Source organism: Oryzias latipes, chromosome 3 (assembly GCF_053564925.1).
Source record: "Oryzias latipes strain Hd-rR chromosome 3, Olatipes_Hd-rR_3.1".
Classification (NCBI taxonomy): Eukaryota; Metazoa; Chordata; class Actinopteri; order Beloniformes; family Adrianichthyidae; genus Oryzias; species Oryzias latipes.
In genome coordinates, this window is record NC_136239.1 from 33,209,835 (window position 1) to 33,236,417 (window position 26,583).

The window sequence follows — 26,583 nt, forward strand, 5'->3', positions numbered from 1 at the left end:
TGTGGCCATGATCTAACGTTTACCCACTTAACCATTCAAAAAGTCATCTTCTTCCATCAGCGCCTCACTTGGCGCTGCATGAGAAACATTATCTTTTCACAGGAGCTATCATTCACAGATGGCTTCCTTCTTTTCTGCAGCCTGCCACCACACATTTACAACACTGGATATTGTGTGTGTGTGTACTTTCTGGTCCTTTTTGTACTGTATATACGTCTATGTAAATGGGTCTGTGACTGGTAAGCAAATCTGAAGGGAGGAAGGAAAAAGGGGGAGAGTGTGAGACTGGATGCATCATTTTTGTGGGTATTTATGTGTGTAATTATGAATGCAGAGGTTTGAATTAAAGCACAGAAGAAAGAGACGCAGTTATTGGAGGCATGGGAGAAAGATGTTAGCGAGGCTGACGTGTTAATCAGTGAATCAGCGTCCGTCCGCTAATGTCTGCCAGTGTAAATAAGGCCCTCATCTCCTGCCGTCACATACGCTGGCTTTCCACACCATTAGGCCCGAGCTGGCGGGCTGAGGCGGCCCACTGCTCGCAGGAGACTCATTTACGTGTCTATAGGCATCTGTGGCTGGTGATAGGGAGCCCACGTGAAATTAATGGGACCATGGGTTCTGCCAGCCAGGCAGCCAGGCAGCTCTCCTCCACTCACACACAATAACACACTTTTAACACACTAATCACAAGTGTGTACGCTTGAATGCACACCCACATGTGCACGCATAAACACACACACAGGTTTACACACATGGATTGGTTTTTATGCATGCTGGGTAAACTAACCTTTGCAGTAAAGATTTTGCAGCTTTATTAGTTTAGGAAATGGCTGTAATTAAGGATAATTCATAATGGTTGCTTCTCCCCTCTCTGCGGTATTAAAAGGGGACTGGCCTAATTTAGTCTGCCTGCATATGCGCATTAAAGCAGTAAAATGTGTGGAGTGAGGGATTACAAAGTAGCAGAATGTGAAAAGGAGGCCTCCTCATTGCACCAATGTACAGTGTGGTCAACAGGCCATTAGAGGGCTATTGCCAAAAAGTCTTAGAAAATCTTTTATGAAAATTCTTTTTTTTGCCAGTTTTTAGTTTAAATAAATATGGTGCACTGTTACAAAAAGTGATAAAGATTTATCTAAACTTATCAAAAAGTTCTTATAAGTGCCCGGTTTTGCACATTAAACTATATCCATATATATAATACTATATTACCTTTAGCACACTTAAGAATGAATAAAAAAATACATATGAGTTATTTTTACAAGCTCATTTCATACCCGGAAGTAAGATGACTCGATCTCTGAGGCCCCACCTTTCGCTCCTTGTGGGTGCCGCCCATTTCATGACGTTAACCTTAGAGCAGGCCTTCGTAGCGTGTCTGCGTTTTGCCCACGAAAACTAAAAACATCGGAACTTTTGCAAAGATGGATATGCATATTGTGAAAATAAAATAAGTGTTTTGCCAATCACTGCTAGCTTCCCAGAGAAAGTGGGTGTGTGTTTTAGGCTGGGGGCGGTACTGTTACACTTGTTTTTCCTGGATGGGGGGGGGGGGGGGGGGTGCTCAGAGAGCAGGGTTTTGGAGGAATGTATAGGTGCATAGATCATAATACCATTGTTTTTTTGTGGGGAATTAACATTTATAATACACTTAAAAGCTCGAAAAGTCGATTTTGCAGGATGTTGGCCCTTTAATAGTAATAATGGTAATAAAATAGGAACGTCTTGATTTTCTATATATCTTAGTGATGATGAAAACGGCAAAATGTCCCACTTCTATTCTTAAAACTTCATTAGAGCTCAGAGAGCAGCAGCTACAACAATTTTATTCAGTATGTGAGTTACATGGTTGGTAAAGCATTTTGTTAAACACTTCTAACACACACACACACACACAACTCAGAGTAAGCAAAGAAGTCCTGCTGCAATCTCAAAATATACAAGGTAAAGTCTATGATACTGACAACAAGACAGCAACCAGTTCTGTTATTTTATAAGTCAAAAATCAGACTCTTGAGAGGTCATCATACCTGATTTAACATCCCACCTGTTTCCCCTTTTGACTTTTATTGAGGGCAGGATATGAGCAGCACTGACGCACTGACCATCGGCCCTTTAAGATAAAAAAGAAGACTTGCCGCTTAACTCTTCATGCAATCGATGATGCTGTAGCAACCTGTCCAAAATGTGATTTCCACACTATCCGCCATTTCTTTCACACATTATTGATTACCCTTGCTTGTAACATTTTCTGTTAATTCTGTTCACCCCCACAAAATCCATATGTGTGCATTTCAAAGCAGGCATCTGAGTTGAGCAGTGGCTGCCTCAGCTCTGCAAGCAAGACAATCACTGTCAATCTACCTAATGACCAAGTGTCTGCTGATGCATGCAAGAGAAGTGGGGAGAGTCCCTGGGTGCAACATGAAGCAGAATGAAGAGCATCCCCTCTTTCTCAAAGTGTTGAAAGCATGTGTAAACCCCCCCATTGGTGCCCTCCCAATGCTTCGCACTCTAACTTTAGCTCAATCAAAGAGAATTGGGCCCTCAAATAGAAGAAGTACAGAGGTTGGGGTGAGTCACATACTGTAAGAATGCAAAAAGAAAGTACTGTTCTAAAATATTCTCTCAGAGTGCAGCTCCATGGCTTTAAAAAAAAAAAGGGGGGGGGGGGGGTTAACAGTGAATGGCACAAGAAAAAGTTCAGGTTGGCAAAAAGGGAAAAAGAAAGGTGCAAGACGCAGGGGCCTGATGTTTGCAGTGTAAATCCCTGCTGTTCTCCTTTCAAGTGCCACTGCACCCTGTCAGCTACATCTGCCTGAGGATGTGAGAGATTGAATCAGACCTTTTGGTTCGTTGGCTGCTTCAGCAGCAAAATAAATGACATGGCAAGTGCTGGTGAAAAGGTTGAGAGGGCGACCCAAAGATGCGACCCCAATGATGAGATGAGAGGGAGACCAGATATGCCAGCCACACTATTAGGAACAGAACTGAGCAGTGGAGAGAGAAAACATGAGGAAGGGATAGTGGGAGCATGGTGTCACTTTATCAAATTCTTCCCTGGCACATGGTAACAGAGGTCAGGGGAAGAAAAGCATGGGGGCAGAGTGTAAAGCTGAGTGAAACACAGTGCTGCTCTAATACCTTTCATAAAGAGAAAAGCTTCCTCATCCACCAGCCGTGATTAAATATAACCTGAGTGGTGAAAAGAAAAAGAAAAAAACACCTCCACCTCTAGGCCTAAGTTTGTGCGAGTATGAGTGTTCACGTGTACACTGGTGGGGTGAGGAGGGTAAAAGCAATTTGCAGAGATCTTGTCGCGTGATTGGAGTGTATGTATTTGTGCCATCAACAGGGCAGGTGGAGGGAGGGGTGGATGTCTGATGTGCACGTCCCGGCCCACCCCTGTCTGACACCAGCCGGCCAATGCTGAATGTGTTAGACCTCTGGGCTCTAATATTATTAATGCTGTCATCAGCAGCTGGAGCTGAAGTAGCGCAATCTAACTGTAGTTGAAGAACGGCCATTATGATCTCCCCGTGAGATAGAATACAATGGGTTCTTGCAGTAATTACAGATTAGCAAAGGGCTATTTTTTTTTTTTTTTTAGTTTTTCTGTATAGAAATCAAAGCATTCTATTGACAACTACTGTTCAACAACTATTTGAGAATTTTAGATTTCTCCATTGACTAACATGTTACTTAAAAAGGATGATTCATTCGCAAGTAAAACGTTTTTTTCCAATAACTGTTAAAGAGTTAAATGCAGTTTTTATTACTCTGTTTTTAAAGTACCTTCTGATTTTTACATGTTTTATATTTTACTTTTTATTTTGAGGCCCTTCACTAATGCTGCTTTTTAAAATTCTCTCCCATGATTTTTTTGCAAAGCCTGCAAGGTTTTTCCACCATTTTATATCAGTAGTTACCAAAATGTTATAGTTTTGCAGTTTATCAGTCCATTTAACAAGGCTATGTTTGGTTTTTACCATGCAAATGCAATCATAACAATTTTGCCTTTGCCAGACAGTATTGGGCAACAAACAGGATTCCAACAATTCAGATTTGTTTAGGATTGCTTTTGCTATAGCAGAACCTTAAAGACCCAATCTAATGAAATTTGTGTTTTTTATGCTTTTAACATGTCCTTGTGGTATTTTTTTCATGATGGAGGACATATAAATTATGTATATATATATATATATATATATATATATATATATATATATATATATATATATATATATATATATATATATATATATATATATATATATATATATAGGCAATTAAGCTTAAAATTGCATTTCTAAGTATTTCTTTATTGAAATAGCAGTAAATCAAGAACAGACATAAAAACACTGTTGGAAAAAAAAAACTTGTGGCAGTGATGTAGAACCTACAACACAAAGCCACAAGCTCCCCATTTTTGCTCCATTCTGATGCATCCAGTTGCAGACAAACAGATTCATGTACATCTTTGTTTACCTTGTCTGAACTGGCATCTGACTCATAGAGCTCCTATAGTTTTCGCCATTTTTATTGCACCAGTAATATTAGTTTGGGGTTGTAATGGGGCTGTAAGCTAGTGGGAGAGTGTAAACAGATAAACCATGGCAAGCAGGGAGGGCTTCCTCCATGCCAATAGTCAACTCAGTGACAAATTTCCAATGAACGAGCAATCTGCAAAAATGATGTCCTAGAAAACGCTACAGTTTTTTTTTTTTATTTTGGCTAAAAACTGCAAAATTATAATTAAAAGACCACTGGAAACGCTTTTACCAGAGATCAAAAGATTTATCTAAAGAAATCTTTTTTTATTTACATAAAGGCTAAATAAAGATGATTATAGGTATTAAAGTAAAAAGAAACCACAATAAAAAGGTTTAGGTTATCTTACAATTGGATGTAGTAGAGGATAAAGTCGTCATGAAACTTCAAATTAAAAAACATTTAATTGATATATGGGCATCATATTTTACCTCAGATCTTTGTATTTATACATTATTTTGTTTTTGTCATTATATTGTTATTATTATTTCAGAAGATATATGATCTTGCAGAGCAGTGACTAGAAATTTAAATTTTCATAAAATAAATACTATTTTGATTTTGGGTCAATTGATGTACAATGACTTTAAATAGTAGGAAAAATAAATAAATATTTGAAATAAATTTAGGGCACAGTGAACATGCACTTTTGGTTTTATAAACCATGCAACTCTGACTCTGAAATAAAGGTAGTTGTCTGATACAGGCAGGGAAATATGTAGAAATTTTATGTGTGCGTGCCACAAGAGGGGCTTGGAAATTCAAAAACAGTCACCAATCGGATCTGATGAGCCAATATATCCTATAACCTTATTTTATATATGCCTATGTGGTCCCCACAGATAGAGAAAAATTTGGCCATCAGTGTCACTCAGAGCCCCACTGTGCAGCCTTGTTTTCTTGATTTAATAGAAGGTAATGATCCTGAGAGAAGGGCTAGGCTTCCTCCACCACGGAGCAGGCCTCTGGGGGCTACTCCACCCCTGACAGAGCCAGTGGTCGTGGCAGTGCAATAAGAATAAACACATGCAGGCGGGGAGTCTATTTGGCTGAGAGTGATGGCTAGCTTGTTGCTTATCCCAGCCCAATAAATCTCCATACAGGGCTGGAGATGAGCGCCGCTTATCTCATCAGCTGCACGACTGATGCCTCCGACCGAGTGCCGCCGCTCACACCCCTGATTTATCATGAACAGGAGGCGGGTGGAGTTCTATTTTAGCTTTGTAGTAAAGCTAAAATAGGGTGAAAAAAGGGTGGGAGAGGGATATAGTGGAAGACTGGGAGAAAATAAAATAAAAAATGGGAGCGAAAAAAAAACATATTGAAAAGCGGAGGGCACAGGCAAATAATGCAGAAATATCAAGAGCAAACAGAAAGGTTTTCAAGGGAAAACATGGAGGCTTTGGCGTAAGCCAACGCAATAATCTAAAAATAAAAACTCCCAAATCTGAAGGGGAGGAGAGGAAAGGTTGGGGGTAAATGTCCTTCTCCGTGTCAGGGAGTGCTGGTGAGGGGAATTGTACTTGACGGCTGGACTCTTTGGGATTCAGCACTTTTTTTCGAGGCATGGTGAGGACAGAGAAAAAGGCCGAGCTGCTGTATCTGAGGGGGGACGAGATGCACTCTGTCTCATTGCAAAACATGCCCTTTTGTTGACTGACACTCGTAGAGCACATTCCCTACTATGCTCTGAAGGGCTGCTCAGTGTAACAACAAGACTGGCATAAAGTGAAGCTGCTTGTATAAGATTCTGAGAAATCTAATACACATGCTGCTTGAAACAAAGTTTGGTTCTGGCATTTAACATTTAGGATGATTGATGCCTTGTTAGAATATATATCTCATGGATAGAGTATTAGTAGTGCAGCAGATCCTCTCTTCCAAAAATGTGATGACAAAAGTTCTTTGCTAGGAGTGACTGAGCGCCCCCATCTGCCCACAAGCTCTCCAATGTGATGAATTGTTTGGTCCCGTAACACCAGCAGATGAACCTGATGAGAAATTTTTAGCTGGGTGAAAGCTGGAAGCCAGAGGAGGAAGACTTGTGTGGGTGGCAAGAGATGGCAGTGGTCTCGGTTTGCAGTGGGGAGGGACAATAAAAAGGAGCAGAGGAGAGTGGGAGATTTATGTCAGCGGGACTGTCAATCATAGATGGTGAACAGATGGCTAAAGTCAAAGATAAGCCAGAGAGATGGCCAACGAACTGCTGCGTCTCTCATTTTACCTTGATAACTGGCTCTCCCTCAATCTTGTGGCCAAATGAATTAGCGTGTTGAGAGAAGAGAATGAAGAAGGTGGGAGGGGAGGATGGGGAGTGACGGGAAACAGACGTGTATAATATTCTCATCACTCTTCACTCTGAAGTCGTCGGTGAGGAGCGTGGCCCAGGGCACTCGGCGGCCCAGCCAGCCGCCTCACAGACCCTGCAAATATTCCTAAACCTCAATTTTTCATATTTCCCTGTATGCATAAGGAGATGAAAAATCATCCGATCATTTGTATTGTCTGACTGAGGTTATACACAAATATTAGTTTATCTACCGCACCTAAGATTGCCTCCCTAAGCAAGACGGATTGGTCTTTTGGAGAGGGCAATATTCTCTGGGAACATATTCAGTCCATCTTTTATGTGCAGCAATTCAGGGAGCAGTAGGTATGAATTCCATCTCCAGACAGGCTCGATAAAGCTAAACACCCAATAGAGACACTGCTTATTACACCCAATACGCTTTAATTGCCAGACAATTTTCAGCAAAGTAAAATTTTGTTTTTCCAAGCTGATCTCATGCAAAGACGCCTGACACCTAATATTCATACTCTCGGCACATTTACCGAACACTTAGCTAAAATGAATATTAAAACAAAACAAGCCCGGGAATCAATTTGCCGTGAGAGGAGGAGGAAAAAGGGAAAGGAGAGAGAAAAAAAAGAAGAAAACTCTTCAAATCATGGTCTCAATTGATTTCCGTTAGCTCTTCAGTGAACTACAAAGTGTCTGGTCCAAGAGAGTGAGAACGGGAAAAAGTGAGAAAAATGAGAGGAGGGAGTGTGTGTGAAGAGGAGTTCTGGGTCAGAAATCCCTGGGTGATTATTCACCACTCAGCCATGTGTAAAACTCATTAGACAATGCGTAATGCCTTTAATCAAATCAATGGCACAAGCAACTCCAAACTGATAGCTCCCATCAAAACTTACACAAAGCATGGCAAATTTCCCATTTAGTGATGAAAATAGGGGAAGACTGAGGAATAATTCCCAAAACGGACCTAATTGTTCTCCCTCTTCAAATCAATATTGTGGTGTCTAAAATAAAAACAATAAATGAGAAAAGTTAAGTGTGAGAGCAATGTGAGCAAAGCAATAAAGGAGTGAAAAGAAATCAAAAGACTGTCTCCTTTATACTTGAGAGCTCCCTTGTCATCGGGGTTAACCATTTTCATTTAAAAGTGAGGCAAACGCCTATAAATATGTTAGAAATGACTAAATGCATCATAGTTGAGCATCACTGACAATCAGGCAATCAACTATAAAACATGTAAAAGTCTAAACTTCAGTCTCCGTCCTTTGAAAATATCCCTTTATGGTTAGCCTTCATCGTCTCCTTAGCAGGCCTTGCGTTGGTGACAGACTCAGAAGCGGCTGGGCAGGGGTGCTGTGGGTAATTAGGCGGGTGGAAGTACAGATGTTGAGCTGTGGAGGCCCCTTACCGGGACACTGAGAAGCACTGGAGCACAAACAACCCCGCATCTGCCTCTCTCTGCCAGCTCTAAGTGCCTTTCTTTGTTAGGTGTTTGGGTCTTCATTTTTTACTTTTGACAGGCTACGTTATTTCAGTTATTTGGTGGCATCTGGTTAGGCTACATGTGAGAGAAAGGGAGTGAGAAAAAAAAACTGATAACACACACACTCACACAGGACACACTTTAATTAATTGCGCAAAGATTACATGGTCTTTCAACCGTGTAGTTTGTCATCAGAGCCCATTACACACTTCTATTAGATGTTTCTTCACAGTGTCACGTGTAATTTGAAGGAGAGTCTTGGGGGAGGACCTCGAAGTTAGGTGAGAGGCCATATTTGGCCGACTAAAGTTCACTTTAAACGAAGCAAAAAAAACTGCTACACTTTAATTAGAAACCAGCAATGTGTAAACAAACAAGTCTTTTTAGAAAGGTGCTTATTTCATGGTGTGTCACTCATTCACTGTGACATGAGGATGTGATTGTTCTGTAGGACTCGTGCTGGACTGGCTCGCGCTTTTGCTATTGCTCTTCATTTCAGTGGGAGAAGCTTTATTTTCATTGCCAAGCAATGAAGTGTCTTTGTATGACTGGAGAGCGCACCACAATCAATCTTACACCAGCAGAGTTAACAGGACAGAAACCAATGCAGCCGTTACTCGGCACAGAACATTACCAGTGTATGAACTCATTATTCATCAGAGGCTCCATTAGACACTGCTCACTACGCTGCCACGCTGGATACCAAACCGACAGAGAGCCAGGCATTTCTGTGTCACAACAAACACTGCCCACAGTGGAAAAAATCATATACATGATCTATATTTACTAAAGAATATATGTATGTGTCTCCAATGGAACTAAAGGAATGCAAAATCTTGAGCAGGCTGTATAACTTTGCAAATATTACAAACAAACTGCAAGAAGCCATTTCAACACTAAGCGTGCTTTTATGAGTGAAGTTTGCTTGATGTAGCCCCAATCATCCTTCTGTCCGTCTGTTAATTTATTCAACGATTCAAGTGTGTTTTATCAAAAAATAATTGACATGATTCTGGTGGAGCCTATCCCAGTATTGTTGGAGTAAAAAGTAGATGTTGTCAAGTGACCAGTCGCTTTCTATTAGGTCAATTCTTTTAAATTTGTGTGCTACGGGGACCTTTACACATGTCCAAACTAGAAAAACAAAAAAAAAGTCGCTCAGTTTTGGTAATATGTCTAGTAAGGCTGTTACAATGCTGGAGTGTGATAAGTTACCTGTCAATCAAAAGAGCATGACCTCACCTGTGCCCAATTTCTACATTAAAATGAAATGATCTAATGTTAGGTGCCTTATAAAACATCTTCCAGAGGTAAAAAAGAATATGTTCATTCATTCATCTTCTAATCTGTTTTCTTCCCTTTCAGGGTCCCGGGAATGCCGCAGCCTATGCTGGTCACTTGCAAGGCGAAGGCAGAGGACATCCTGGACAGGTTGCCACAATCACACATCTATGCACTCTCACATTCAAAAATAATAAAAAAGAATATGTATACTTCTAAAATCAGGCTGTTGTTTATTTCTGTTGTAATGTAACATTCGTGTGAAAAAAAAACTTATTTTCTTGTATTCAATTCAACTTTATTTGTCCAGCCCAAATTCACAAAAATCGCCTCAATGGGCTTAGTACCGGTAATTGTAAAGTAAACATACAATCAAAAGGATCAAAAATGCATAGAATTCAATAGTAGAATATTAAACTTAAACTAAACAGACTAAATTAAACTGAGCATCCCTGCCCTTATGACAAGCCACCACTGGTTACTTGGCGAACAGAATTTCTGTTAGTTTCAATTAAGCTTTATTAAATGACACATGAATACATATCAAAAACCGACTGCATTACGTTTTTTTTTAATTTTTACATTAAAAATCCAAGCACACGAGAATCCAGTGCTAAAGTTAGCAATGGTTCACTAGTGATAGGCGATACCACACTTTTGAGATTTGATATGATACTCATTACTTTGCTGGTAATTTCTTATTAGTGATTTTTTTTTCAAGCATATGATTTATTATCCTAAAAAAAAATACCATCAAAAACTGGCCAGGTAACAACTTCGCTGTACATGGTTAAAAAAAAAAAACTGTTCTTCATATAATCACCAACTCATGCCATACTGTATTGTTGCTAAGGGTAACACGGACAACTTGCAGCTCCTCTGGTCACGTGCATGATGGAGCAGTTCAATAAGGTGTGGGCTGGGGGTTGTTTCAGCACAAAACACACTCACCTAATAACCAAAATGCACATGCACTTTTATTTTCCCATTTATTATTAGTAATCAACACTTTATTAAAGTAGTCAACACCAACATTGCTGATGTGTGGGTATCTATACTTGGATACCTTGGTAACGATATATCCCTATGGTACATGCACTGGTCATCTGCATCATCTATGGTTATAAAAACTAAACTAAACCAAAGTTAGTGTCTGTTCTCCTTGGGGTGATTAATGACAAAAGCAATTAATGGAGGGATGACGTTCATAATGATTTCAACAAACTAAAACAAGTAAGTGTAAAAGTTCCTTCAAGGTGTGCACTCTTCTTTTTAATGGGATTGTAGCCAAATTATTTAGGTCTAATTATTACTGTAACTCATTTAAATCAGTTTAAAAAAAACAAATGATGTGTATTCACAGAGTGACAGACAGAACCACTGTTACAGTTGGAAGAGTCACTAACTGTGCTTCATGGTCAACATGAGGAAAGAAGGAGTAATAGACTATAATCTATAGATCAGGATCATAAAACCAGCACTAATTGGCCACACATATTGAACAAACTGTAAGACTTTCGGTTGCAAAGTAAAATTTGGGATTTTACACATCTGATAGCAGTTTGGTGGTAAGGAGGCAGACAGTGGTTGCTGGCTGCTCAGTAGTACCAGGGTGGCAACACATGGGGAGTCCCTTATGAGCCTGTCTACTATTTTTTACTCCTTGCTGTCACCACTGTAGCCATAACCATCCCCTGCCATCACTGCCAGTGGGACCTGGGACAGCTGCTCACCAGAACAACCTCCTCACACACACATGCAGCTTGACGGCAATGGTAAGCAGGCATTGAGACCCCTGGTAATTGGGCTTTCTCGCTCAAGCAGCCAACAACAAGCAATGGCACATTCCTGTCTTGCCACAATGGCAGTTAAAAAGTGGCATAATAAAAAGCAGCACAAACAAACATCCCAAAGGACTGCAGCATTCAGATGGCTGCAACCCAGGCAATAAACAGCAGCCCAGGAACAGACAACCAGAACATGGTCAGGAAAACAGGAAGAAACTCCCACAAACAGGAAGTGACAAAGGTCCTTGGATTCTAATTCTCAATAAAATGTGGGAAAAGTAAAAAGGAAAGCTAATGGGAACAGAAAAGACATAGGTATGGATGTTTACAAGTGTCTGCTTTCTATTTGAGAAAGAACTGAAATGGAAATTGAGGACAAACAATCAATGCCTCATTATAATCTCACAACATGCACAGAGGCTTGTTTTCATACCCCTGTCAGTTTATTGTTAGAGACTAATTTTGGCTTGTGTTTGTTATCATACCGCTATTACAGGCTGATGTGTCCTCATTCTTAATTCCTGGCCCAGTTACTTTTTTCTTTCTTTTTTTCCCCTTTCTTGTTTATTTTCTTCTCAAATGTTTCCTGTCGTACTTTGAAACTACTTTGCATCTTCAGCAGGATCCATGTGAGTCTCCAACTGTGAAAAAGCTAAGTAGATGACATACCTCTCTTATGCTTTATCTGCAAGATTATCTTTCTCTTCTCATTTTCTTCCCAGGGCAGTGGGAGTGTTGATGTCTGCTAACTAAACTCCAATCCTCAGTCAAACCTGCAATTACTGCCATGTCTATCTTTACCTTAAACATTGCTTAACAAGAAAAATATGCCAATATGCCACAAACGCTTTCATTTGGGCTCCAGGATTAAACAAGCTCCTTGCAGTCATGTTGTAAATTATCCTGAGGAATGTGCAGCTCTGCACAGACACAAAGCACACATCATTTAGGCACTCTCAATAGCATAGCTGTTATAATTTGTATGACTTTAAAAGAATATTTATTTTTCAACCTGTTATGGTTACGTATTTGTCCTTTGGCCTCAGGGTTAAGCTCTTATCAGATCTTATGTCAGATTTGTTCCAAGGTAAATTTGTTATATGGTTTTATCTTCCCAAAGGAGATGAGTTTCTTTCAAGACATGTGAAGACATGGCCACATTCTACATTCACTAATAGTCTGATGAATCTCTGTTTAGTGTTTGCCTTTCTCTCAGAGAAAATACACCAAAGTCATTTGTGGCGCTTTCACGGCTAGCGTAGCAGCTTCGTACAGTAACATTTTGAAAAGGTTTCATAATAATTTTGATAAGAAAAGTTTGTGCTTTGTACTTTCTGTGGCCAATCTACTGTGATGTGTGGCCCAGAAGGTACATAGTTTGAACACATTGATGAGAAATTAAGGTTCGATTCCCAGGGGGCGCGATTTGCTTCATCCAGTGTGGGTCCTTGGGCAAGACTGCCTAACTTTGTAGCCACAAGGGGGGCTAAGTCTGAGTCTCCCTGTGCTGGTCCCCAGCCCTGATAAAATATAGGGTCGTATTGGAAAAGGCATATGGCGTAAACATCTCTACCAAAACCAAACAATGTGTGAATCGGGGGAAAGCTGATTCGCTGTGGCGACCTCTGAAGGAATTTGCTGAAAGGTGACCACATTTAAGGAGAACAATAAGAAATAAGTCAATTCTATTATAATTTAGACTGCATTTTGGTAAGACACGTGTTTTGCAAAAATCTTTCTTTGACTCTTCAAAGAGTAAGAAATGTTTTGATACGAAAAAAGTTGGCTGAACAGACACCAATACCTGCTAATAGACTTTCTTGTCTATTGTTTGACAACGTTTTGTGAATTTATAATTTAACAAAACAGATTAAGAAAGACAATGAAGCAAAAAAAAAAAAATATTTTGCAAAAACATTGTACCACTTAAAATGTATTCATTCAACTTTTTCTATTTTTGCCTTTACAGGGAACTAACTTTGCGAAAGACACCCCAGTTGTACTATGATTTCTGCTTTGGAAAAAGCACATAACAATGAGTGAGTAGTGTGATTGGGCTCCTCTTGGCAAAAACTGGTTTGTGCTTGACATTGGCAGACACTTGCATTAGGGGATGTTTAGTTACTTGATCCCAGAGCCTGCCACATATCTAACTAACAGTCAGCAGATTGGTAGACTTTAATTTTAAGTTTTGTGCACTTCTGACCACCAGCTCCTTAGGCTAAAGCACTAGTTCCTAAACAAGCCTTAATACCTGGCTATGTGTCCTGCCTGAGGCAGCTGTCACTCCATGATGAATCAGATGCACCTGATGGCTGTATCTCTAACAAAGATCTCTGAATCCTCATCAGAGCACTTACTGAATCGTGATTAATTCCCTCCAACGCTGTTGACAGAGAATGTGCTTCATCTGTCGCTGTTCACTTGCCGAGCTGGGCCTCGAGCAATAACAGACAGGCGGAGACGGAGCATCGCAGAGAAAAAGAAGGTGTAACGCAGTTTAGCTTCTGGTAAAACAAATAATATTGAGAGCAATGTAGTGCAAAGACGGAAGAACAAAGGCTGCGAAAGGCATACCTTTCATTTGACAAAGAGAGTACTGTGAGACCAGGATAAGAAGGAAATATGGTGCAGAATGACAAGGAAATGGTAAGACGTGGTAGGAATACAGAAGACAACAGGCAAACTATGATACGATTACTAAATACAAACAACAAGACAAAGGAGAGTTCAAGATGTGGTTTGTAAGGAGCATCATCCTTTGTCATCTTTATAAATAATTTAGCAAAACAAGGATTTTTACTTTGTATTAACAGAGGGTACACAAAGCTGTAAAAATACTTGCAAAAAAGGAAGTCATCAAAATAAACGTACCACCATTTCCCAAATAGGAGCACAGATATCAAATCTGAATAAAAATCATTTTAAAGCGGAATACGTAAAATCTTTTTTGACATGTACTTTAGCTACCGCTTTAGAATTACAATTAACCAAAAGTTTATTGAGAAGTAGTTGTATCGGACTAGTACTTACTAATCACTTCCTGGTAGTGAGGTGTCTGTTTTGCTTGATTAGAAAGCAGGGAATCAGGATATGCTGTGCTTTAGTGGTTGGTCTCCAAGGCTGAAATGGAGTAAACCCAAATCAATGCTTGCTGCTCTCCCCCTGTCATCACTGATATCATAAGAAAGTGCTAATTAACTTACTGCAACCTCTGGAACAGCTTTGACCAAAGGGCTAATGTAGCTTAATCGCATGTGGGGCCCTTTGCTTACTTCCCCAGGACTTTCCCCCTTCTCAGCTAGAGTTAATCGATTGTAAACTGCAGCTGAGGTCACAAAAGCCCACAACTTCCCCTGCTGACCCTTCCACAGCCCCGAGCAGGACCTTAATGGAGCCACGCTCCCTAGAAATCAATACTCAAACCGGGCATGGATCACAATGTGAGCTATTCCTGATGGGATCTGACAATGCGGCTTAGCTTTGAATGTCTAAATACAAGAAACAAACATCCCCTCGACCCTCTTCAAAGGACTTTAAAGGCAACTGCAAGCACATACAGGAGAAACTAATGGGTTGATTTACTTTCTTACTCCATTCGAGAGCTTCCTCCAACTCGTGTCTGGATACGGCGCATGCAGAATAACACATGTCTGCTACAGGGCGATCTGGTCTTTTGAGACTTATAAGCCAGACTTAGAAGACAACAGCAGCAATAACAAATAAGGCAATCACGTTAATTCCGTCTCACCTTGGGAGGACCTGTTTGAGTGGCTGTGTCCCGCTAAGATTAATTCCTGCTTAATACTAATTGGTCCGTTGGCTAGGGGGGCCCTGGGGAAACGGTTCCCTTTGGTCAACTCTCGTCAGGGTTTGCCATCATTGGAGGGGTGCTGATGAGCTGGCGTTTTTATCAGCCGCAGCATTCCAGCAGAGCTCCCCCAGGGCTCTCTACAAACTATAATTAAGTCTCACACAATCCATAATTGCAGTGTTTACAATTACTGTATGAGAACAACACAGATATAAAAGGCTGAAGAGAGGAGAATATGCACAAGGAAACAGAATAAAACAGTGAAAATGGATACAAGTGAGGAAAAAAACTGGCTGGGCCCCTCATTAAAAGGTGAAAGAAATGTTATTAAAATCTCTTTCTCTTCTGCCCCATCTTCACTGACTTGGCCTTAATAAGCTCTCAGGGCTGTTTGGAAGGGGTAAAGCCCATCACTTATTTATTTTTCCCAGATAGCGCTATTAATTTTCCCCAAGCCTGGAGTGCTCCGGCAGACAGTGATGCGGACTGGATCTGCCGTCCCTTGGGTGCTCCTCGAGGAAGAGCCGTAAATGACCCAAATAAAGGGTACTTTTGAAGACTGCTAAGAGGCGCCGGCACCATTAAAACTAAATGAAGTGTTTATTAGCCATGCCAACAGCATTCTAAGCACTGCCAGATCAAGGGCAGTTACACTTAATGTGCCTCTCCAAAGCATTTGCTGTTTTTCTAATCGTGCAAAAGGGGCCTGAAAACAGCCAAAGGACAGAGCTTTTTCATGCTACTTTTTTCGCAACCCCCCCCCCCCCCCCCCCCCCCCCCCCCCAATTCCCTGATTGTTATACCTGGTTCTCACTTTTCGTATTTCCCTAACACTGACTTTTGTCCATCAAATAAATGTGCAAAATGGCCCCTCATGGTCTTTTGGGCAGCAAACGGCCTGCATTTAATGCTTCCTTAGATCTAAAAACCACAAATAATGAAAATGCGGTAGCAGCAAAGCACACACAGAAGGTAGAGCAAAAAGACGCAAGGAGTATCTACAGAAGTGAGGTCCATTAGACTCTGTGTACTGACACAGTCTGCCTTTGCAGGAGTCTCTCTGATGGCAAACCAAAAGCTACTTTCAAGGATCTGATTACTCTGCGTTCTGAAATTCCCCTTAAAGTTTTGCTTCCCTCTAATTACATTCTCCGTTTCATTTCAGCTTTTAGACAAACTGCCAGGGAAGCTTTTGGACAAAGTGGGGAGAAAAAAAAGCAGAAAATAAGTATAAAGGAGTTGGTCTCAATTTGGCTTTTATTTACTTAAAGAGTTTCAGTTTATAATGAAAAAAGGGATGAAATTAGGTAAAATGGGGAATAAACCATCCATTTATCTTCTTTATATTTTTCTATAATAGGCAGGGTTATTACACAAATGACATAAGACAGGCATGCACATTTGCAAAAACACATTTCATTGAAACTGCAATACTTGAAATGGCTAAGTGACAGTTTTGATGACGTTTTAAAATTTGTTGGCGAGTGTTATTTTCTCATTAACTCATATTTAACATTTTAATGTGTTTTTTTCCTCAAGAACTTGCATATTATCACCATAATAAAAACCGCATGTGAGTGAGAATAATGGCACTCATTTAGGGCTGAATTAAAAGTTCACACAATGAAAGCTTAAAAACTTTCATATACCTCAAAACACTTTTTTTTTCTCACACAGATCTCTAATTATTTTTCATAACCTCAAGCAGTGTACAGTAATATCACAGCTCCCAGTTCTAACTTGCCTGTCTACGGCTGACACCATTTAAAGCAACCTCCGCCCTTTCCTACCCCCACTTCTCCTCCAGACTTCACTTCTCTTTTTGAAAACGACTTGGAGACTCAACAGCAAATGAAGTTCTTCACCAAATCACAGTCTTTTGAATGAAGATTGATGTTAGACAGAGGAAAATTCTTAACTCAGACTCTGCAATTACAATCCAGAGTGATTATCCTTTCCCATTAATAGCAGCAGATAGCATGTCACAATCAGGGATGTGCATAATTAATCAGTGGTTACTCTTTGCACCCAACCCTCCCTCTTCAACCCCCCTTTTTGCTTTGAGTTATTCCCAATGCAAAACGGTGTTACGGACATTTCCCAGCAGTGCAACTAAAAGCACCGCCCAAAGCTTACAAGACGATGTGCGTTTTGTTATTGACGAAACATCACTGACTAGTAATGAACACACTAAGGGCTCTAACTAATTTGCAATTTCCTCATTTATCATGCCTGCTCACTATCTGGCACATGCACCTTCACTAAGGTCAGTAAACATTAGAAAAACACGCTCTCACATCAATGCAACTTTCCAAGAAGATGTTATTATGTTCTCGCCTTCTGTTGAAGCTTATGTAGTCGCTTTTAATGAGAGCAACCTGATAATCATTATTTCAACTTCAAACAAAATAAAACTCGTTCAAGCAAAGCAAAAGAAAATAGAAGAAAGAAATTCACAAAAATGCAACTTTTCGTTTTTTCACATCTTTAACTGGCCTTTAATACGCTGCTTGTAGATTTCTGAACTGTTAAGTTTGCTCACTTAAGAGAACCTTAAAGAGCAAAATCAAACAAATAGCAAAAATAAGGTTTATTCCTTTAGCAGAAAAAAAAGGCCTTAAAAAATAAAACTGTTCCTTTGCAAACTTTTCCGGGCCTAACACAAGACTTTATGAACACAAGTTCTCTGGAGAACCTGGCTTTCCATCAATGCCAAACCCAAAACCGAAGACCTCCGGCTCAGCCAATGTGATTTATATAAGTTATTATAGCACATTACAGAACAAAAACAGAACAAAAACCCACTTCATAACAGAAAGCAGCCAAACAATGGGACCACAGTGGTAAGTGCTGCTGTAAAAGCGGGTGAAGTCCAGCACATGCCTGGTCCTTCACTCATCGCACATTGTCTTTAATCTAATTCTACACATGGTTTCGTTTCAATTCGAATCAAAAGCTTCTGTGTTAACAAACCATAACAGATCTCCTTAATCCACCCGGCAACAAAAGATGGATGGATGCAAGAGACACTCTGCCTCTTCGTCCCTGAAATCACACCTAATTTGCATACAAAACACTTGCTGGAGGTAAGGGGCATATATTAAAGCCATTATTTCGCGTTGTTCTTACCGAAAAAGAGTTTGCATAATTTTGTTTAGCATAATGTGGGATTGAAACTCACTATCTAAAAGCAACTTAGTAAATCCATCCTGTTGCTGCTGGCCATCCATACTCCTGCATTCTCTTGATAATGCTGTTGTAGACAAATGGGGACTTGTCTCTACTTCGAAATAACCAATGTAGAGACACCAATGCTTCAAAGGCTTGAGTGCAGAAATGTTATTATGTGTGACCTTCTTCGGAGTGCGTCCTCCACAAAACTATTGTAGGAACAGAACATAAAAACCTACAAACAGGAAATTCTGAGAAAACCAACAATTTAATGTTGTGAGATCAAGGGGAAAATACTTTTGGCTGTTGAAATCCCTCAGACAATGGGCAGAGAAGGAACTCTTGACTCTTATTATTTCCCATTTTAAACTTAATTCATAAATTAGGGAAATGCTTTTTTTGGTATGTTTTTTAAGCTCGTTAGAAAAGTCTGAATGTCTTCTGACACCTGCTGTAAATATGTTTCTATGTTGTTAACATCATAAAAATCTAAAATGGTTGGAGCCAGCCAGAGTTAAACACTTGTATTAACAAATAAGAAAAGGGCAGTTGGAAATAAAAAGACAACTTCTCCTTTTTTTGTGCGGGAACTTTTTCAATACACAAATTCAGTACCACGGGCGGGCCGTGTTGCAGCGAACGACCAATGATCTGAATATTGCAGGTTTGATTCTTGCCTTGCCCACCCATGTGTCAAAGTGTTGTTGGGCAAGACACTGAACCCCACTTTGCCTCTGGTGGAAGGTTGGCGCCAGTGTTAGGTAGCAGAGCTGCAACCAGCGTGTGGATGTGTGCGTGAATGACTAAATGGGTTTGTGACTGTAAAGCGTTTTGGGCCTTCAAGGAAGGTAGAAAGGGCAATAAAAGTAGATGCCATTTACCATTTACCAGTACATCAGCGATCACTGAGAACCAAAAGGAACTGGTCAATCAAAGGTTCAGCTGCCAACCTTGACTAAAATCCCATTGAACTAACAGAACTGGACAAGTAGAACAAAAATCTGCATAACCACCACTTTCCTGTAAATTGAATTACATCTTTAAAGCAAAGCCTACTGCAGATATGACACCAATTACACTTAGATTTGCATGTGACTCATTGTTTGAGAAAGTCCTGTGTGCACAAGACCAGGAACTTAAACACTCATTAAAGGTGAACTGGAAATATGACTACAAAACTAATATTTTATGTATAAGGATAACGAAACACATTTGTGTAACTATTTGTGACTAAAACATTTCCATGTGTAAAACCTCAATGTCCGTTTTTCTTGGCTATTGTATTTTTTACACCACTCCTGATTACCCATGAATTCACAATAAACATACCTATAGTTTGAATTATGATTAGTAAAGCATCAAGTTCAGACTTTAAATCAGCATAGAACTCTGTCCTTTGTTTATAAAGCACAGGAAAAATGTGCCAAAGCTTTTCTAATTTGGCTACTCATTCCTCTGAAAAATAGTTGTACAGAATGATAAGTGCTTTTCTTAGCCTAACATTTTAGCAATTTCTAATTCATTGTATTTGAAATATGACCATGTTGATATTGATTTTTTTTCATTAAGTTAAATATATATATATATATATATATATATATATATATATATATTCTTTTTTTATATAAATTAAACTGCAAAAATAACTAAACTTGTCTCATTCAAAGGTTTTATAGCAACCTCAAATAACCTCATACCTCAAATAAAAATGAGAAAAAAATTACATTCATCCATGCAGTTTTTGTTAAATTGTAATGAGAAACCTACTGGTATTACAAAAAAAGTAGGGTGCAAGAATCAATAAGACAGGTCTTAATGCTGGCACCTGTATAAAAGAAAATTTTAAGGATAATCAGCACTTTTGACTCTATTCAAATGCACTGCTGCTTAATTTATTACATTACTTGTTGTTTTCATAAATGACTTGTATGATGATGTTGAAAGAGTCCTGCAGCAAGAATCGGGGATGAGACCTATAAAGATCTTAGAAAATGTTTCTAAACTGTACTGTTGCCCTGCCCAATGTTCAAACAAGCATTGGCAATGACGTCACAAATGTCTTTGCTAACGGCATGACAATTCCTGTAACTGACAAACTGTTGAGCGCATAGCTGACAAATTTTCTTAAGAAAAGTATTTGATGAGGAAAGAAGAGGTTGAAAGGTACTGCTATTACGAGTGTGACAGTAGGCCTCAGGAACGTGAGTTGTTTTTACACCCAGAATGACAGGAACTAGAATGTGCTAATGTGGCCACTTTGTTAGATCAAATGACAAGGAGGTTAGTCACTGCAACAGCACTGTGTAATAAACATCCAACAACATGTTGGTGCAGCAGGTCTGATTTGCACAAAGCTCACACTCAAACGCTAACAGTAATGATGAGAACCTGACTTGTACATCTGTTCATGACAGCAACCTCAGGCAAAATATGCAAGGACTAAATCAAAACATAATTCATTATGTTGAAGCAATGCTCTTGATTTTTACAACCTCACCACCCCTCTGTGCACACACAGAGACCCACACGCATGTTCCTTTCTTTCAGGTGGTTATCCTGCTCATCTTGATCCCCACCATATATCTCTGAGATATGCAGCATCCTGACTTGCTGGGCCCTGTTCCGTCTCAGGTGCCTCCAAGGGTTTTACCACACACCTGTGTGTTCCACAGGCTGTCCTCACTGATGATTTTTACTGTTGTCTTTGCCTCCTGGTGGCTGGAGAGCAGCAGCACAGAACATAAAAAAATAAAAAATCGTAAGGCTGGGCTTTCTTCAAATGCAAAGACCTCTGTGGGTGCTTTTATGGTGTCACACATGGAACCAGGTTATTTTGCACATGTTAGCGCCTTCCCTCAAAGGTGTCCTCATATCATATGTGTGCAGCCCTGTCATCTGCATAGAAGTGTTTGCACACACACTTACAAAAAAAAAAAAAAAAACTATATTCACATTAGCATGTTGTCATGGGTGTGTGAGCGGCAGATGGGTGTAAATTGAAAACGGGTCTAGCGTAATGAGGACTGATGGCTTATGCCTGCTATATATTCCAGAAGGGGGTCTTCTGACAGCTTTGGGAGCCGATAAAGTAATAACTAATAATGTGCAGATAGCGGCACCACTGTGTGACAAGTGTGCTGAGAGACAGTGAGGCTGTAAGCGAGTGTGAGACGAGAGGAGAAAGAGAAGGAGGATGGAGGAGATGAGAGCGAAAAGGCCCAGGACTATGGGGGCTTCCTTTCAAGTCTCAAACACAACCTCCGGTGTTGGTTCAAACCTAATTCCCTACCTTCAATAAACACACAGGAAGAGAAAAAATGCATAAACCATTTAACAATCCCTCCATTTGGGAAAACAAACCAAATAAAAATACAAAGAAATAAAGCAGTGAGGGAAAAAGTAAGCTTCAATCTGACCACTTTTATGTAATCTAGCAAAAAGGGACTTATATAAGAAGAGCTGAGATTGGTGTAGGAGTGGAAATCGGATAGGCGCCAACATTTGCCTCCCCCTTTCCGAATCAAAATCGATTAATCCTCCTCAGGTTCAACATGGAGCCTCCTCCATAAATCATCATCTAACCTGCATGAGGAATAAGGAGAGTCAGAGTGACAGGAGCCTTTCTGTGCCTGCTACTTCTTCTCCTCCATCTACAACCTGCTTCCAAATTTTGCAGGATTCAAAGCCACCATCTGAGTGAAGAGAATCTTCTAAGCAATGTAAAGCCGGATTCTTCCAAAGCAAAAGGCAGTGTCCTGTAATATTAAAACAAATGTTTTTATGTATTACAAGTGAGATATCTTCATCCCTTAGGCTTTTGCGTTTTTTCATTATCAAAAAAGTCTAGTCATGGTGCACTAAAAGTAGGTAGAATTGATTGACTTTTAAAAGGTAAAATCTGATTTGTACCATATGACCCTATCAGCCAAAAACACACTTAGCTCGATATCTAAATAATACAAATGCAAAATATAATATATAAAAACAAATCCAAAACACCCTTTAGATCTACATTTTGAGGTTCAACTGCCAGAATACAGAATACCACTGTACCGTAACGTGGATGACTGAGAATATCAAAGATATACTTATGCAAACATGTTTGCTTTTCCAATCAATTCTAACAAATTAAGTTTAATTCAAACAACTTTTTGGCCATGGCACCATTGCAACTTGTAATGCATGCCAATGAATCTAATTTAATGGTGTAACTAAATCCATTTTTAATCAAATGTTAACATCCATTTTTTTCCAAACGTGTGCAGAATTGTTGAAAATGAAAAGAAAATCTCTATAAGGATACAACTTTTGGCATTTATTTGTATTTCTAGAAAGAAAATAATTTATCATTACCGTGATTTTATATAGACAAAGGAGCAAAACCTTTTACAAGGGTTTGCAAGCATAGTTATTTTTAAACTGAAGTTTTAGATGGAAAATTAGTAATTTAAATGATAAATACTTTTCTACCTTCCTCGAAGGTTCAAAGCGCTTTACAGTCACATTCCCATTCAGCCATGGACACACACATTCAAACATGATGGCAGCTCTGCCGCTGAACACTGGCGCCAACCTTCCACCAGAGACACAGTGGGGTTCGGTGCCTTGCCCAAGGACACTTCAACGTATGGGTGGACAAGGCAGAAATCGACCTGCAATCTTCGGATCAGAGGTCAATCGCTGCACATCTGCACACAGGTCACCCCATTTACTTGGAACCTGGTGTTTTTCAGTAGTAATACATGTTTGAATCCAAAGAAAAGCATTTTTTTGTTCCTAACCAAAATCCTAAACACAAAAGAGTCTAAATTACCTAGCCTACTATCAGGTTCCATGAAAATGCCTTGATTGTACATGTGTCTTACAGTGACCAGTGAAATGACATCAGAAAATAAAAGAAATTGGACTGAACATGAATCTGAATCCACAGCATATGATTGTTAGGGTTAAAAACTAAGTTTAAAAAAACATGGCAATAATCATCAAAGCTTTTACAGATTAAAGTAGTTGTTTATAGCTTGAGAGTGTGCTACATGAGCATGATCCCTCTGGGAAATAAAAAAAAACTGGTTCTGAGTTAAATGAGACAAAGAGCAATGTTTCTTGGTATTAAAAATCTGTATGTTGCAAAGGAACAAAGGAAAAAAATGGGAATCTTGGGTGGTAAAACCACAAAAGGCCATTCTGGGAAATCCTTTAAACAGACACATTTGAGGTACAGTAACTACCTGTTGACATTCACATATTTTAAAACCTGCTAATCTAGTGTTGACTCAAATGCTTTGTTTTGAGCTTTTCATGTTTACCCACAGTCTGTTTTTATATGAATAAAGATATGATAGCTTGTAGGAAATGACACTAAGTAACACCAGGCCTTCAATCCTCTCAAGCTGTCATGGTGAAGTCTGGCTGTGGTGTTCAACAATTCATGACAGATTTGAATAGAACAGCGCAGCTGCCAAATCAACTTTGATCAAGTTTGGTTGTAAAAGAAAAGAGTTGTGGCAGGAGGTGGGGGAGTGGATGAAACAAGAAAGTAACATAGGCTGAACCACGAAAACAAGACGAGAATGAAGGAGTGTGGTTTTGTTTCAAGAGGTAAACCACAGGTTGGGTCTGGTAGAGCAGAGCTGATCCATGTTTTCCTTTGGTTGATTGGGTCTCTCCTTGGAAGCCAAGCCTTGAAACCAGAACTCCGGCTAATGCTCAGTAGCCAGTTTGGCATAAAAATGACCTTTTCAAAAGGAATTTTTGAAATAAAATAGGTTGAAAACAGAAAATATAAAAAGATATTCATATGAAAAAGAGACAGGAGAGAAATAAAGATCACAAACTCAATGTGAAAAATAAAACTTGCAAAGCTTGTACTTCTGCCATCTTTCTAGGTACGCTCCTTACCTCTATACTTACCTGTGTTTCACTCACCGTCCTCAACAACTTTCAGGGGGTTAACATACACACAGCAGGCCTCCATTCCACACTGATAGTGTCACAAGATAGGCTGCTTTGACTGTCACTTATCAGTAATTTACTGCTACTTCTTTTCCTCCCTGTCTTTCTTTTTCTCTTTCACACAAAATGAGCTTGTTTTGCCTAAAGCCATTCAACTGTTATGAAAGACAAGCACATATCTTCAAGCCTCTGACACAAAGCAAGTGTTACTTGGAATTTTTTTCCATGGGCTTGAAGATAGTAAAGGAAGGCAGTCAAGAAGACGGATGTCTCCATGCTTTAACTTGCTCTTATCAGCATAATAGGGATGAAGCTGTGAAGGCTACAATTTCATGTTAATCTGTGAAGATGCTTATGGTGGACAAGTCTATTCCCATGACTAAGGTGATAGCAAAGTCAAGGGGTAACAGAGTTTAAGGCTAGAGGTCAGGGGAATTGAGAGCAGACCCATCATCCAAAGTTGGAGACTCCTTGCTTAAGGGGACAGGCCATCAAAGACTTAGGGCCACCCTGTTCAGAGCAGCAGGCTGGCCCTCAGGCGTCCCACTGGTGACAGCTTCAATGTCACAGGCAACCCTGTGGAACATAGGTAGTGGACCCTGGGGGCCTGCTGAGAGACAAAAAACGTACTGAGACACCTGTGTCTGAAGCTGTAATTTGTCTTCTATCATGTTCAAGGTGTTTTATGAGAGCAGAAAGGACAAGGTGAAACAGCAAGCACACATACGCCTTCAGAAGACACCTTTCTGCCTTCACTAGCTACAAATGTCAAAGCAATCTGACAAATAACAACAAAAATGTTTGTCTTTTGTGGCAAGAATTTTCCTCTACAGCATTTGAAAGGGGCAAAATTAGTGATTGCGCAGTTTGGATGACACATTTTTGACAAGAAGGAAGCACGAACAGAAGTAAAAAAAGTTTACTCGAAGTATTTTCCTGTTGTGCAACTGAGAGTGTGTGCATGTATGTGTGTTTTGTAAGTGTGTGTATGGCCAGGGGTGACTGTTGATCCCTGCCTCCTGCTCTATATCTTATGCTTGGGTATTAGTGAGGGTCCCTCCCAGAGGCAGTGACTACACAAGCTCCACAGAGAAGACGCTCATCAACGCTCCTGCTTTCAAAGGCAGCTTTAGCCAATGCCAGTCAAAGCAATGAGCCCAGTCAGGGTCTGCCCATCCAGCCCAAATCCCTTCATGGCAATCAGAAGAACTCTGAGCTGGGCGTGCTAGGGGCAAGGCAAGGATGGGGGTAGGATTTGCACATAAGGGATTGTGAAAAGGGCCGTGACACATGCTTATGTATGCCCCAATAACCCCCGACAAAATACATATACGGTGTAAGAAATAAATAATGAATGCAACAGAAGTTAGGAGATACTCAGTGACAGAAGTAATGGAGCCCATCTTGAGTACAGATTCATGAACCAAAGCAAGTACGCAAACGGAAGGCTCAGACACACATGCATGCAACAGAAGCAGCAACCCCTATGGTAGCTGATTCTTCATTACTCAGAAGCCACAGGACACCGTTGTGGTGTTAGAGATCACGCCACAGGATCAGTATCACAACAGGCCATGCAAGAGAGCAATGATAGTTGGAAGAGGAATCACTGATTGATCAGCATGTAGACCAAAAGGTAGCCTAATCACGTTCTCAGCATAGCTGTTAATCGACTGTTAAACAAGCTACAAGCTATGATAACACACTACACCTAAGAGTCAATCAGAAACTGGTTAGTGGAAGCCGAAATCTGCAAGCTCTTTTCTGGAGATAGAATGTGGTAACTGCAAAAACGGCATGTCTTTCACTTTTAATATGGCATTAACTAAATATTTTCTTAATTTAACTAAGTTTAAAATAAAAAAAACATCAATCAGGTCTAGACTAGGTACTGCGCCTAGTAACCGCTCTAAGAAAAGACAGAAACATCCATCTTTTTCTGATTTATATATAATACATTTCTGTGGCTTTTTTTTTAGATGTGAATAAGACGGCATACCCCATAATTCCCACTGGACTTTAGGTCTGTGTTTGTAAGTGTCCATATTGGGGAGTTTTACACTAGATAACAGTAGTCAGAATCTATCAACCAAAAACAACAAAAGATGCTTCAGAAGTATGTCAGAGTGCCCTCTTATCTTTGCAGTGTGGGCAAAGAGGTACAGTGTGCTGGGAAGGGTCAGACAGTTTTAGGATGTGTCTTTTTTCCCTATCTCCATCTCAGTCAGGTGGTTGCTTTAGG

General features: G+C 39.9%; 1 protein-coding gene across 2 annotated transcripts in view; it reads right to left on the reverse strand.

Annotated features, from left to right (window-relative positions):
* Nucleotides 1-26,583, reverse strand: part of fto (FTO alpha-ketoglutarate dependent dioxygenase) — a 123,272-nt gene that overhangs the window by 21,365 nt on the left and 75,324 nt on the right. Inside the window, exon 9 of one of the 2 annotated variants that reach the window (XM_078945311.1) lies at nt 14,476-14,527. The exons of the other annotated variant lie outside the window; for it this stretch is intronic. Coding sequence (XP_078801437.1) covers nt 14,491-14,527 — 37 coding nt within the window. The 3' untranslated portion in view covers nt 14,476-14,490. Of the gene's footprint in view, nt 1-14,475; nt 14,528-26,583 lie in introns of those variants that run through there. 2 annotated transcript variants of the gene reach the window in all.